Genomic DNA, 16,547 nt, shown 5'->3' with positions numbered 1-16,547 from the left:
AGTGCAGAGAGACTTAGCTTTTGTTAACATCACAGCATGGCCTGTCCTAGATGGGATTGTATGGGATGCGTTTGATTTCAAATTCATGGGCCCACTGAGGTTATAAATGTCCCCAATGTGCTTAGAGTGTCAATGGGGGATGTGGTTAAACACAATATACGTTCTGATGATTGGGATGTCCAGGCCGTTGAATCATTGTTCTCTGATTTGAAATATTATGCTGCCTTTGATGCTGAAGATTTGTACTTGGAGTCTGCTAATTACGGTGATTTGTATTGTTATCAACATTTTGGCAATCACTACCTGCATAAGGCTAATACCAGGAGACTCACTGTATATTACACCCAGTGGGAACACTGTCCAGCTCCAATACAAGACAGTTCTGCTATCATTTTGAAAAGGTTCACTTACTTTACAGATTTTAATCAATCTAATCCTAATGCCTTTTATTTTACAATGGGTTATAAATCCATATCCAAAGTTAGACTTACCGATACTAAATTATTGTATTCGAAGTCCTTTCTAGACCAGTTGGCAGTTGGGGTCTATGAGTTGTGGAAGGATTCAATTGACCTTAAATCAGTTTGGGTTTTTAAAAGCTGGCAAGTGCAAGGCACTGAGGCTTTGCACCGTGCATGCCTCACCCCGAACCATATGTTGTTTTTGAATTCTACTATTTCTCAAACAACATGCTTTGAATTGGCTACTCCTAAAAGATTGAATGCTCCTTCCTTTCCTGATTTAGAGAAATGTTCCGGTTGGGGTAATTTTACTAAATTTTCCATGAGAGAGTTACAAACTCTTTTATTGAATTCTTCCTTAAACATATCCAGTTTTGATCCCGAAGGCTGGCTGCTCTGGCACAGAAGTGCTGATTCATGCCAGCATTGTTTTCTGGGTTTAGCTCATGGCTTTACACAGGTCAGGGTAGATGCCCGTTTTGAAAGTGGCCATTCTGTAACTACCTATTCTGTTGGCAAATTGTGTCAGAACTGGCTCAGACATTCTACCTTGGAGTCAGTTAAACTGCATTTATCTAAACTGACTGATGATGTTGATCTCAATGATTTTATTAAAGGCCCGGCTAATGGTTGATCAAAAAGATGGATATATGCGGTTTATAATGAAATCTGGAAAGCTTCCTAGGTTCAGGCTGCTACCCGCCTTAGGGCTATAGATCAGGCTAATTTAATGTATGTATATGTAAGGTATCCACCCCCGCATGGGAAACTTGATGTTTTCATCTGGCCTAAGATTCCGACTTTGAGAGCAGAGTGCAATAAGATGAGTCGCATAAGAGCTCTATTGTCCCAGAAAGAAGTTGCCCTCACATCGGCTCGTGAAACATTTGTCCTTCACGTAGCTAACACCCGCACAGAAGTACATACCTTATTAAATACTGATCTGCCCTTGCACTTCGGTGTATTAATTCATACAATCTTCAATGCGTCCTACACTTCGGGGCTGGCTCACTTTTTTAAAGTTGTAAGCAGTGGCTTTGTGACTTCCTTCCAAAATATTTTCAGAGTCATTCCAGCATTCTTCCATTCTATTTTCTCCAGCCTGTTTGGTGGATTTCCCTTGCTACTGGCTCTTGCTGCTGACGTACTATTGCTGTTCTGTCTATTTCAAAATGGATTCACTTCCTGTGTTACAAGACGGGCTGTCTCGGCTAGGGCTTCTTCGCGCCCGGATGCTTGAGTACTATGGTGCGCTGCCGCTTGCCACACTGAGTGCAGCGTATGGATTATCGTTTCGATTTTCCTGCTTTACATGCGTTCAGCCTGTTTTGCGATTTCGAATGGGCCCTGGATTTGTGACTCTGCAATACGGTGTCTCCCAAAGCGGATTATAATCAGCTTATGAGTCCCTTAGTTACTCCTGAATTGCTTTGTTCTGATGGAGGGATTATGGCCTTTGCAGCGATGCATGGTGTTCTGGGTCGTTGGAATGTGTTTGCAGCGGTGCAAGATTTCTTGGCTCGCAGTTTCCTCGAGAACCCAGCAAGTTCTCCTCTGATGGTACAAGAGGCTCCGGTAATCGAAGAGCATGTATGTTCTTTCCCTTTGTTAAATTGGATGGCTGATCTGTTTTTGATAGGCTTACCTATTGTCTTTATCAAAGTCGAATACTGAGTTTTTTTACGACTATTGCATTTTTTTATATCCTTCGATTTTCTAAATGGCAAATTAGAGACTTGTGATTGAACTATCGAACTTGAACTCTGCGTTCCTAAATTGCCCCTTTATGTTTGTCCTATCAGTGCTTGGATCAAAGGGAGGGTGTCTTATGTATTGGTTTCACCTTTGCACTGTGTTAATTTGCATGTTTTAGTTAGAGTTTTAAACGCCATTTTTCCTTTCCTGCTGCCTCTGCACACGACACATTTTGTTATTAATGCTTTTTGCCTAGTTAGGTATTTTGCTTTACACGAGAATAACATGTTTGCTTATAATATCAGTCTTGCTTGGTAAGCTATGTCTGTACAGTTAGTGCCGAGGCCTTCAAGGTTATCTCAACACAGCGCTTATTGTTTGGATTGATCAGCGCACAGAGTAGACATAATATGGATGCAGCTGTGGCCAACTTTGGTTTTAGGCGCAAATGATATTGCACTGCGCAAGGCAGGAGACACACACTTGATGAATATCCGTATGCAGACTGTTGGTGTAGGAGATGATGTGATCCATTTCCACTGAACCTAAATGTATGGGCCCACCCTTCTAAACCCAAAGAGACCTTCTGTAGATATAATATAATATATTAGCTAGGGAGGGTAAACTGAGGATCTATTTAGACCTGTTTCCTTTAGCATTTTAACACGCTTTCACCCTTTGTATTTCATGGAATAGTAACTATGCTTATAACCTTGATCTTTAAAATATGTTTGCTTGTATTAGCTAAGATACTGCGTTTGAGAACACTGCATTAGAGATAATCATTTCAAACTTGCACGTGTCCTCATTGACTCCTCGTTTTGGATAGATATGATAGTATAACGAAAGAGTGTTCATGCGTTCCACGTTACCTGAGGTGTTCTAAGTCCATGTTCTGGGTTGTCTAAATCATTGGGGTTTTGTAAGTACCAATGAGACACTTATTGCTAGTCTGGTTGGAGATTTTGGATACTAAGGTGAGTTTTGGTTCATTCTAATTCACTGAGGCTCTAAGTCTCTATGCACAGTTCTGTATAGGAGCAGAAATCCCTGCTACAATGCTTTTCTTTGCTCTGCATCATTCCACTTGAGTACTCCTATTTTTGGAGGCTTGGTAGGAGAATGATTGTTTGTTCTCCCTCATGAAGTGTAACTTTCAATGTATAGCAAAGCAAAAGGGTGACATCACTTCAAAGGAGCCAATGGTGGACACAACAGGATATGTAGTGTTTCCAGCGAGGGCATCCTGCCAGATCAGTAGCAGTTTTCTGAGGTTGTGGGACTGTAGAATGTGTTTGCCTCCAGAGAGTTCCTGAAAGCCCAAACTGGAGCCGTCATTATTGCGTGGTTATGAAGCTTCAGAGGAGCATTGACATGCACACCACAAACATTGTCAGGAGGAAGCAGGACCGCAGAGATCTGACCTCTCTGCCTGAAATGTGTGGCCAACATCATTATATGTAGAGAGAAAGTCTGACAATGCCAGTGTGGCGCCCTTCATGGGGCTCAGATGTTGCTCCAAAGGAGAGAACTAATAGAGCATGCCATATGAGTTCCTGGGCAATGGTGGTTGAGCTTCCTGCAGCTGGTGCTTGGGGCTTTGGGAAATCTGCAGTAAATGTTGTTACTCAGCCCAGGCACTCCAGCGTGGCAAGCACCAACAGTGGAGAACTTTCAGTCTTACCCACATCTTATGCAGCTTTTGCTAAACTCCCTTAAACGTCTGCAACTACGAGGCAATCCTTTAAAATATACCCTTATCTCCAGCCCACTAATGCTGATTTCATAATTCTTAGCTTTGCACATTTTCAGGTACTCCACATTGCTTGTTATGCTCTCCAATTTACAGTTAACCCACTCCCCTAGCTACTTTCTTATACTTTCACAGAATCTCTCCTTTTATGTGCCCTTTCCTTATACCAGTACCCTTGAAACCACCTGTCCTGGTGATCCCCAATTGAGCTGGGCAGTTTCCCATATTAGTGCTTCATTTTAAGGTAATATCGCTCCCTGTGCAATACACCCTTTCAGGGCACTGCCCCCACTAAATCACCACTGGCATTGCTAGCATTGGGATGGACATAAATATCTGAGTGACAACTTGTTTTTTTGTTCATATATGCCACTTTGCTTTGGATTCATATCAGTCAATTGGAAAATGCAAAACTGTGACACATCCTATTCGCCAAACCCCTGCTCTGCTTACTTCATTTGAAGATTGTTGGACCATAAGATTTCCATCGGCGGATTCCCAATTGGCTGCATCTGAGGACCTGATAGAGTAGGAGACATCAGAGGAAGAGTAATATAATGATAATGCTTTTTTCCTGTTCTTTATGCCAGGAAAAGCATAGAAGTGAGGGACAGCAAAAGAAGTGATGACCCTTTTTGTTTTTTGTTTTTCTGAAACAAACTCTAGTTTTGAGATTTTGTTTCAGAAAAATGAAAACCTTAAAAAAATGTGGTGACTGGATTCAAAACCGACAACAGCTATCCACCAAACATGTTGTCTATTGAACCAATAACGCTTCTTTCAGGAAAATCAAGGCAGATCCCGGAATACGTTTTTGACATTTTCCGATACATCCTCGTCTTCATCTGGAGGAGAGCCGGAAACAAATGACAATAGAGGCAATCAAAATCAAAACGCTAGGGGAAATCAACAAAACCAACCACAACCTTTTTTATCCAGAGGCCAACGGAGAGGCAGAGGCCGCACCCGCCCAAACTACCAACCATGGGAAATGCGGACACGGCATCAGCATTACCGGAGTTAGATCAATCACCTGTATTCAATTTATCAGACCGAATTTTAACAACACCTGAAACAGCAATTCTAAGAAAGGGATTATCTTACGTTCCAGTGCGACCTACTGACTTCATTAAAATGAAATTAGAAGCTTTGGAATTTTGCAGAAAAATTCGGTTCAAAATGTTTTTTTCTGATACAATGGTGCAAACACCGACTGAAGTAACAGGCCTCCACAACAAGTCCTCATTTAATCCACCTGGCTCCAAAATCCCCAGAGAAGTTATCACATTCGAAAAAACATTACTATCAGGGATAACGGCCTTAGAGAACAAAAAACAGTATGTATATTACAATATATCGAAAGAAGAAAGGGACGCTATTTTTTCTTTAAAAAACGACCGGTCTCCAGTAATAAAGGAGGCAGACAAAGGTGGTGCAATTGTCCTCTGGGACACAAATAAATATAAGGAGGAAGTTAAACGCCAATTGGATGATCCAAGATGCTATAGAGTGCTCAACAAAAATCCCACTGATGATCTCCAAAAGGAACTCTTTTCGATCCTCCAGGAAGGTTTTAATATAGGCATCCTCGGCCCAAAGGAATTTTCATTCTTGCAAAACAAATATCCAAGAACACCTATGTTCTATGTCCTACCCAAATTACATTAGGATCAAAACAACCCCCTGGGCCATCCGATTATTTCGGGATGTGCATCATTGATTGAACCTGTCTCGAAATACATCGACTACTTCCTTAAACCGCTTGTTGCTAAAGTTCCGGCACATCTGCGGGATACAACAGACTTCTTAAACCAAATAACATCATTCTCTTTTGATGATTCAAGACAGCTATTGGTAACCATGGATGTGACCGCGTTATGCACCTAAATACCGCAAGAACAAGCTTTGGATCAAAGAGAACAGCCTACACAAGTTCCCACATCCTTCATCGTTCAGTTAGCTAAATTTGCTCTCCAAAAGAATTATTTCATGTTTGACAAGGACTTTTATTTCCAGATCAAAGGGGTGGCCATGGGCTGCCCCTTTGCTCCGGAATTAGCCGTTTTGTTCATGGGGTTATATGAAAACAAATTCATTTATAACGATAACCCTTATGCTGAGTACATCACAAAGTATATTCGATACATTGATGATGTATTAATTATTTGGACAGGCACACAAGAGAAATTGGAGGAATTCATGACTTGGATCAACCACAGGATGGAAGATATAAAGTTTAGCCATTGTTCATCCAATAAGGCTATCACATTCTTGGATGTTAAAGTGTATGCTTTAGATGGTGGTTTAGGTACCACGCTATTCAGAAAAGCCACTGACCGGAATAAGGCTTTACATTTCAACAGTCACCATCCAAGAAGCCTAAAAGAAAACATCCAGTTTGGGCAGTTTCTCCGCATCAGGAGAAATTGCTCAAACAGGGAGGAATACTTCTTCCATGCCAATGAATTATTATTGAGATTGTCAACAAGGGGTTACCCAAAAAAACTCTTGAAGCATACCTTGAAGCGCGTATGGTGGATACCACGGGAATCTTTGCTTCAGAAGAAAGTGCACCAAGAACAGAAAAGAATTGTTTGCGTGTCTACTTTTAGTCCCCATGCAAATTCACTGCATAAGTTGGTGACTCAAAATTGGCACTTGGTCAAAGACCTGATAAGCATTGAGCTTAATGAACCCCCGCTCTTTGCATTTAGGAAAGAGAGAAGTATCGCACAACACATTATTAGAGCATCTTTGCCTCAGGATCCCAAAACATCTCTGAGAGGCATGCTTGGCCTTCCTCCAATTCAAGGTCACCACAAGTGTGGAAATTGTTCTTGTTGTCCGCAAACAAATGAAGGATCTGTATTTGTTTTTAATGGAATATATTGGAAACATAATACATTTACAAACTGTCTGACTAAAAATGTGGTCTATGGAGTCACATGTCCCTGCCCTAAGTTGTATAGAGGGAAAACTACCTAAGAGATCCGACATTGGATTACACAACACAATTCCAGGATCAGGAAGGAGACACCGAATGCGCCCTTGGTTCATCACTGGATCACAAATCATCATAAGGAAGAAGACCTACGATGGACCATCATCACAAAAATTGAGAATGATGTAAGCGGAGGGGATAATGAAGGCAGACTAAATCAACGTGAGGCTCTCCTTATAATGACATTTAATACTGCTATCACAGGACTCAACAAAATCTCTGAGATTCTGAGGTTTGATACTTGAAGCCTTTCCCCCCTTTTTTTCCTTAGACACTGTCCAGCTTTTTAGAGGAAGGAAGTATGGCTCATTCGAAAAGCAACCTATGAACTGATAGGGCCCACGAGTGTACCGCATCTTATGTAGTCACCTTTTAAACCGGTACCATCATCTGCCCAACAGATCTCTGTCTGCCCCTTGATCACTAGAACTCTTGAATATTAAATACAACCATTATATACCATTAGTCAGCAATGGAGCCCTGAATCCTGCTCTATGGGACTTAACAAGGAGGGCTCAGCCCGCTCCTTGTGTCTGATTACATAAGCATAGATGCATCCGCCGCATTAATTCACACAGCACTCGCAACATTCCGTTTATATACTTTTTCACTACAACGAACCTGGACTGGAGTATCTGGATATATAATTGTTTTTGTCCTCTCAATAAAGTTTTAGTTACAAAGAAGCACCTGCATTGCCCCTTTAAACCTTTAGTAACAATCGGCACATCGCGATCTTTTTACCGTGCTTTAACTTAGGTCCACCCATTGCGATCGAGTAACACCATAGATATATTGGGTTCATTCGTTCATACTTCACGATAAATGCAATGGTGTTGATTTTTTTAATTAAACTTTAGTTACACTTGACCAACGGCACTGCTCCTTTAACTCCTTATCAACAATCGGAACATCGTGACCACGTGACACCGCGATTTTCCAATTAAATTACACGGCACATCGCGATCTTTTTACCGTGCTTTAACTTAGGTCCACCCATTGCGATCGAGTAACACCATAGATATATTGGGTTCATTCGTTCATACTTCACGATAAATGCAATGGTGTTGATTTTTTTAATTAAACTTTAGTTACACTTGAGCAACGGCACTGCTCCTTTAACTCCTTATCAACAATCGGAACATCGTGACCACGTGACACCGCGATTTTCCAACTAAATTACACGGCTGCTTGGGACGTCTCTGAACGCGGTTTCGAGCAAGTAATGGAAGACGGAGTTTCTGGTGAGAGCTCTTATCTCCCTTGCGGTCTGGCTTCTGAACTTTGGTACGTCGGTACGCTTTCCTCAGACTAACCAGGCCGCCTACTGTTCTTTAATTTTAGAACTCCAGCGGCACGCCAGCATTAAAAGGGGCGCCTTACAAAAAACTGTTGTGGCACTTACAACTAAAAACACCGGTAAGCCGAATGGGCGCTCAAATATACATGCGCAGTCTCTTTAGTTCTCCTTAGTCAGTTTTACCTGATTGAACCTTTTTACTTTTCCCCAGATTAACTAATACATGAGCTTCCACAGAGGTAAGCACGTTCTGTACCCACTGATCATAACAAGCCTTCTGTGTAACGTTTGTGTGTTGTGGACTAACTACACACTGCTTGTACTTTCATCTCCATTCACAGTGGCTGTTTCGGCTGCACACCATCCCCTAGCAAGATTGGTTTTGGTCTATTAAGAAGGTATGGACAGAGGTGTTGACTTGAGGTGTCACTGCTAATAAGAGCTTTTAGGATAGTATTTCTTACTGAATTTTTGTTTGTTCTTGTAGATTATTGGTCCTGAGGAGAAATCCGCATTGGGGATTTCGAAACGCGTTGACTTGTTTGTTTGGCCCTTGTGTCAAAATTAAAAGCAGTATATAAATAGTGTGTATTAAATAGAATCATTACTAATGTATAGGTGCTTAGTACATTGATTATTATTTGTATTCATTGCTCTTAAGTTTGTATGAAACTATATATTGTTTGACACCAGGTCCTTAGTATTTTTTGCTTTGTGGTATGATTGTAGATGGATGAATGTGTTTGGCCAAAGTGAAAGTGTGGATGTGTTGTAAATATTGTATAAATTGTTTTGTATAAGTACATTGTCATTATTATGTTTGTCTAAATCCTTTGTATATACACATGTAAATCATTTCTGCTTATGAAAATAATTGTTTCTACAAGTGCCAAAATAAATGAATAAACTAGTGATGCAAATAAAAATCCTGGCCCTTATGTCTTATCCATAGGGGCATTCTTAAAAACATTCAAAATATATCCAGTACTGGCAGTTGTGTTGTTGTTTAGTCTATTGAAAGGAACCACTGTGCCATGGATCCTATCAATCTAAAGAATGACAGCTGGGCCAGAGGTCATCTCGAAATTTGATGAACAGAGTAGCCTCCATCAAGTCCTAAATCAGGCGCTGTCTTCTTTACCAGCCTCTTATGATTTGTTGTTATATTATGCACAATGTATAGCAACAAGTGACTTAGGACCATATGTATCATCAAACTATTTTGCATTTCCTAAATAGCGAATTTTAAGGAATCGCTATTTAGGAAATGCAAAATGGTATGTATGAACAAAATCGCATTTAATTTGCGATTCCTTAAGCTTCCTTAATTGCAAATTCGCATTTTGCGAATTCGCAATTAAGGAATATTTTCCAATGCATTCGATTCCCATAGGAATGATTTCCAAATAATTCGCAAATTGCAAATTCGCAAATTGCTAATCGCAATTTTAGAATTTTTGCAAGGGTGCAGGGGTGTCTCAAGGACACCCTTCTGCACCCCTGTAAATTACATGTGTGTGCATAAGGCGCACATACATGCCAGATGGGCATGTATGTGCGTCATATGCCACCCTCACAAATGCACAATTGTGCATATTTACAAGGAATAGCAAATTACCACCAACTACAAGTTGGTGGTAGTTTGCGATTCCTTAACCAAAATTCGCTAGCCAAAAATGCTACATACATAGCATTTAAGGAATCACAAAATTGCGATTTCCTAAATGCTATGGCAAAATAAGGAATCGCACAAGTTTGCAATTCCTTATTTTGGGATTGTTTCATACATCCCAAAACATGCAAAAAGGCCGTTTGCGATTCGCAAAGGCCGAAATTCTGCGAATTTCGGCCTTTGCGAATCACAAAAGGCTTGATACATATGGCCCTTAGTCTAGCGTGTATCTTTCACACTTTTCAATTAGATAGATATTTCCCAACATTCATACTTTTCAATTTGAGTAATATTTACTTTTGACTTTAAGGCACGTGGAAATGAATAAATAATGACTACAACATACATTTGGATGAATTAGCATTAGCATAGGAAGGGAATATTTAAAATTCAGATTGGTATATTGTGCATACAATGAATGTGTAAAATGTGTCTACACATTCATTTAATAATGTGTAGCATTTCAAGCCATTTTTGCAATTTTTCATAGGCAAATTATGCAAATCCTTGAAGAATAGTGAAGTTTATTTGCAAATGTATAAATGTTTCTTTTGTAATCTGTGCTGCTTCAAATAAGCACACACTTGAAATCGTCCACAGTTACTTTTCACCAGGTTTTCGCAGATAAAGTTTGTGTGAGTTAAAGGTGCAAAGAGAAAGTTGCCACCTAGTTGGGATTACCACGTGTGCTATAATGAAGGGACTACTGTGTTAAGTTTATTCACCATTTACATGAAATGTACAAATATTCACTTTGGTTGATGATTGGCTAAACCATCCTCAACTCAAAAGTCACAAGATTCCCAAAATGGAACTTCATCTGTAACCTGTACTTTTTGACAGATGCACAGAACATGTTTGCCTCTGTGGTGTAATATAATAAGCATTGTTTCTGTTTTATATTGTATGATGTCGCTAGGTCGAAGGCCAGTAACTGTTTGCTCCAGACAAATCCCCAGAGTCTCAGCTCTGTGATTATTCCATCCAAATTGCCAGAATTTGCTTACACTGCAGATGAACAATGTCAAATTCTTTTTGGACCAACGTCATCGTTTTGTCAAGAAATGCAGGTAAAATACACATATTCATTGCCCTTTTTTAAAGTTTGTGTATATATATATATAGATATATATACATACATAACTACATGTATGTACATATATATATATATATATATGTATGTGTGGGTGGGTGTTATACAGTAGCATTTGTGTGTGTGTTATACAGTAGCACATGGTTCAGATGGATTTCCATTGAAGAGTAATTTTTCTATTTGCCAATAACTTTTGATCCACTGAACAGCAATCTACTACCTTAGTCAGCTAAGGTTATGCATGCTCAGTCTTGAGAAGTCCTGTCCACAGGAAAGAAATTAGGTTGGGGTGAAAAAAATAAGTGTTTCCAAAACATGTCATGAACAAAGACCTCTACTCAAAGTGTGCTTTGATTGGTTATGTGTAAATCCGTTCAGTAGTTTTTCGAGATATAAGTATTTAAATAGGATTCTGAACAGGCTTCAATGGGGTTACATTTTTTTTGTCCTTATTTGCCTTTGCCCATGTCCAAGGAGGCTGCCACCGACCACCACTATATGAAGAAAACCCTGTGCCCCACGCCTAAGCTAGGAGCTCGAGGAGACAGCACACACCGTATTTGCTTGGCGGAAGAGGGCAAGAGCCCACAGAGAAAAGAAACCAGGGTAGACCTGCAAACTCCATCAAAGTGTTTTACCACCTGCCAGACCTTCAAATGACTGGGGGGGGACCTTTGCTGTAGGTCCATGGAGCAGGATGAAGGCATAATCATAGGACCCGGGGCTTTAGGACCAAGTTGATGTTCTGAGTTGCTGTGTCCATTGTACTATATTTTCCTTCAATGAATTTTCCCAAACATAGAACCATGATGATCCAAAGCAGGAGGAAAAGTACACCTAACACAATCCAAAATTCTATCCATGGTGAAATTAGGTAAGTCTTTTTCAGTTGGTGAAAAAGTTCAATAACTTTGTTTTTAAAAGTTATTGTAGGAGGCATTTCTTCATGCTCGCTTGGGTCTTAAGAGAAATTGTCGAAGTTGATGAAATAGCCTGATGCAGTTCTTTCAATTGTAGGAATTGCTTCCAGATTTTCATTTGCTTTTGCATTTTTCTTTGTTTTATTAGAATAGTCTGAGGCTACATCATTGTAGATTGGTGTTTCTTGACGAACTGTTATTATTTGGGTTTCAAGAGGCACAAGTTCCATGGCATTATTGCATAGTCCTTTTTTATTCATTGCAGATTTTTCAATTTTGATTAGTCTCTCAGCATGAGCCTCTTGGATTGTAGCAAACTTTGTTATTCTGCTATTTCTTGGGAGTCCACTGGGCCTACTACTTATTATTGGCCACATGAGTGTGTTTTTACCAGGTCGATGGATACAACTCGGTTCTCCTTTTTACCAGCAAGGAGCGGTAGTACTACTGATCTTGTTCCGTTGATAGCTAAGACAGGTACTGCTTTTCTGTACGAAGGCCCAAATTCCTTCTTTACCACGATCTTTTCTCTGACCAGATCCCCAATCCTTGGAATCCAGACAGGTCTTACTGGGACAGGTGATTTTTCTTCAGTGGATGTCGACTGTTGTTTCACCTTTATGTTACTCAGGTTTTTTCTTTTTTCATTTAGATCCTGTAAAACAGCCAAACGATCTTTGATATCAAAGCGTTTTTCTTCTACCACTGAAGTGTGACTATCTAAGTCCTGAATAAGCATTCTAGTTCCGAACAATAGTTTGTATGGAGTGAGACCTTTTAGAGAGTTTCTTGGCAGATTATTAAGACTACGTTGGACACTTGTTAAATGTTTGACCCACCCATCACCTGAACCTCCCTCCGCCGTTATAGATTGCTTTATGTCCCGGTTCTTTCCACAACCGCATTTCCCTCAGGATGGAAGGGAGAAGAGTACCGAAATGCGATGCCCATACTGTTCATGGCCTCTTTGTAAGCTCGAGAGCTAAACGCAGGACCCTGATCAGAATGTAGCATGCCAATTGCGTATGTACCGATAAAGACTCGCAAATGTTTTATAACAGTTCTGGCGTCAGCCGAGTGCTGGGGTCTACATTATTAAGTGAATCTAGTCTTAAATCTTATGGGTACGCATTTCTCCGACTGGATTTCTGCGTTATAGCTAGCCTGATGCTATCTAATAGTGGTATCTGGGCTACAGGCTGGACCGGTTCACAACTGCGATCTCTGTTGCAGTCCTTGCAATGTTTTGCAAAATAGTATATATCTACGCTCATTCCCAGCCACCAGTACTCTGATTGTAGGTCCATCAGAGATTTCAGGATTTCTTGGTGCCTCAGACCCAACCCCATATGTGCTTCTTGTAATAAGAAGATTCTCCTGTTCGTGTTTGGAATTACCCTATCCCCCACTCCAGGGTTTCGAGCAAACGGAACGGAGTTTGCATCAATTATGTATGTATTACTGAGTGGGTAGTTGAGAGGTAATGCTGAATAACCGCCTTTTAATGAGGCTTTTACCGCTAGCATGATTTCCCCATCCACGTGTTTTTCTGAATGCTTTTCAGTGGCTACGGAAGCCGGGCGAGCCGCTTCCACTATGGCTGTGTTAGCCAATGAATTCCCTGCAAAGTGAACGCCATCACGTCGATGACTCAATGCGTGTATCACGTGAGTCTTTCATAGTTCTTTCTGTAAAAGAACTACCTGTTCCCAAAGCCTTTTATGCTTTATTGTGGCACCTGTGTCATCTTTGTAACCGTTTTTGATCCATGTCTACTTGTCACTGTTATAGGATTTGACGCAGAAATACGAATCGCACACTATTAGTGTGGGGAATTCGCGATCAGCATTTTCAAGGGCTATCTTTAAGGTTCTTATTTCAGCTCGCTGAGCTGAACAGTTTCTGATTGATTCAGTTTTGGTAATCATCGGTCTGAATTTACCAGAGCACCAGCGACCTTTAACAATCGCGCACGCTGCTTTGTACGATTTTTCCACTTCATTGTAGTGTTGTGCAAATCTGTCCATGTAGATTACACAAGTGTACTTTTCTAGAGGCAGAATTTCAGCTGGCAGAGGATATTCGCGTTCATATACTAGATCATCTAGTTTTTTCAGTTTTGGGTCAAAAGAGTATTTAACGTCTTCTGTAGCAAAAGAAGTTTCCCATTCTATCCATTCTGGATCTAATACTCCTTTAACCAGGTTACGAGGACTTGTTAACGCCTCAAGCGCTGATTCTGCTGAAAGAACAGATATTCTCCTGCCTTGGGCTAGGGCTCTTTCTTTAGCTACAGAAGTTCTAACCGCAGTTAGAATTTTATCTGTGGAGCTGAATTTCATTTCAGCTTCAGTGTACAAATGTGATTTGTAAGCTATGGGTACTGTTTCTCCCTCATTAGAGGTCAGGTATGTGAATCCGCATCTTCCTGGGATGACTCGGATTACAAGATTGCTTGTGTTCTCAGGTGTTTGCAATTTTTTTTAGTTAACATGTCTGTTTTTAGTGATCTCAACATTTCTGTGTGTTTCTAAATCCAATTGGTTTGTTTGAAATCTGGTTTTATTAATTCATAGAGAGGTTTAACCCTCTCAGCATAATTTAGAATGTATGTTCTTCCGAAATTCAGGAAACCTAGTAGTGATTGTAAATTCTTCAGCGTTTTTGAAGCTAGATGGGCAATTCGTGACTTTTTAAAGTTGAATTTGTAACCCTATGAGGCGAGTCCAAGTATTATGGTGTTCACCCTTTTTAAGTGAGTCTCTAAGTCATCGTCTGTGAGATAGATGTCATCGACATATGATAATGCTTCATCATCATATATTTGTAGTAACTCTGTTACCCTTGCTGAGAATAATCCAGGGCTATTCTTGAATCCCTGTGGGAGTCTGCAAAATTGTTTTTGCGATCCAAATATTGAGAAAGCGGTCAAATACCTGCTTTCTGGTGCAATGTTTTGATAGAAGAATCCATTAGAGATGTCTAATGTCGTTTTATATTTTTTGCGCACAATGTTATTCATTAGTGCTGCACTATGTGAGTTTTGCACTGCAAATGTTTTACAACAGGAGTTAAGGTGTCTGTAGTCCAAAACTAGACGATACGATACGAATCGTCTGGCTTGGAGACAGGAAACAAAGGATTGTTCATTTGAGAGGTGCATGTTTCGATCACCCCTTGGTACTCAAGTTGATCTAAGATTTCCCAGACTTGTTTTTTAGCTTCTTGTTTAACTGGGTACTGCCTTTGTGCAGTGGGCTGATTTTTTAACTGGATCTTGTGGGGAGGTGAGTCCGAATCCCATCCTACATGATTTTTGTACTAAGCAGGAGCTTGGGCTACTGCCAATTTTCTTGCATAAGTATATTTTTTATGAATCGGGATATGATTCGAGAAGGCAGGCATAATCATTTCTTCGCCATGAGGGCACTCCCTGACAAACTCTGGTGGCCAGTCTTTCTCAGCTAACAGAATGTCATAGCCTTTTGAAAGTTTTTCCCAAAAGAGACTTTTTATTTTCCTGGTTTTATCTCCCTCTATACGTAATGCTATTTCATACAGCTTATGGGGCACACAAACTTGTGTGTCTGCAGTTTCCACTTGAATGTATTCATTCATGTCCACTGTCTCCAGAAGATTCATCAGGGTCTTGTGAGCTATGGTCACTTCTGCTCCGCGGTCTAGCATTGTCTGTGCCCACTCTCCGTTTTTCAGCTGTGTCCTCAGAATTCTCTGCATGTTTAATCTTAATACTTGCTACCTTCTTTCTGGGAAATTTTTATTTTTTACTTTGATGAGCAGGTTCCTTGTCTTTGGACTTGGCGGGCTCTTCTCTGTGTTCTGACCGTCCTCTTCTCTCCGATTTCTGTGAAGAAGATCAAGAAGGATTCAGTGAGAATGATCTAGAGGGACGTGTATCAACATCTTGATATCTGTCTGGTTTTCTTATTTTATCCCTATCGCTAAGGTTATATCTTTTTTCAGAGGGTTCCCTTTGGGGAGACTTGTCTTCTCAGCCTGGAGATCTCTCTCTACGCTGAGGCGACCTTCCTCTGGACTGGAAACATTTTTCCCTGGGAATGGTTTGTTTATTACCTTCCCAACTCTTTTTTGGAGTTTTTAAATTATTTTTAATAAATGTTTTTTCAGGATTTTCAGTTAGTTGGGGTTTTATCGGTTTCCCACCCAAACTATCTCTTCCTAGCTCTTCATAGGATTTTTCTATGATTCTGGCAAGTTCCAATGGTTGGGATGCTATATCTGTTTCCTTCATTTTCTGGAGGTTCTTTATATCATCCCTTGCCAATTGAACTAATTCTCTATATGCCTTTGTTAATTCTTTTAGTTTAACTAGGAGTTGTTCGCTTGACATTATTTCGTAGTCTGGGTGTGTTGCATAGTTGCATAGGACCGGCCCGTTTCTTCTGGTCTACCTAGTGGACCGAGCCTGGTAATGTGATTATTATGTTTTAGGGCGTCTTTAAACCAGAGCAGGTGCTCTTGGTATTTTAGTGGGATTTCAATCTCCTCGAAAGGAATGTATTCATCTGGAGGTTCCTCTATTTTGTAATAGTGAAAGTCTTTTGTCGTAGCGTGTGCTGCTGGAAAATGTATCCATGAATAGAATGGAAAGGGGCGACCAATCGGTCCCC

At 40.4% G+C, this 16,547-nt stretch overlaps 1 protein-coding gene across 1 annotated transcript in view; it reads left to right on the top strand.

The window, feature by feature from the left end:
- LOC147665970 (A disintegrin and metalloproteinase with thrombospondin motifs 19-like) overlaps positions 1 to 16,547 on the top strand; it is a 632,122-nt gene that overhangs the window by 592,372 nt on the left and 23,203 nt on the right. The window contains exon 10 of the mRNA XM_086949366.1: positions 10,802 to 10,952. Coding sequence (XP_086805492.1) covers positions 10,802 to 10,952 — 151 coding nt within the window. The remainder of the gene's footprint in view (positions 1 to 10,801; positions 10,953 to 16,547) is intronic.

Source organism: Lissotriton vulgaris, unplaced genomic scaffold (genome assembly GCF_964263255.1).
Source record: "Lissotriton vulgaris unplaced genomic scaffold, aLisVul1.2 SCAFFOLD_754, whole genome shotgun sequence".
In the NCBI taxonomy this organism is placed as follows: Eukaryota; Metazoa; Chordata; class Amphibia; order Caudata; family Salamandridae; genus Lissotriton; species Lissotriton vulgaris.
The sequence above is the reverse complement of the archived record's forward strand: the minus strand, read 5'-3'. Positions and strand labels throughout refer to the sequence as shown.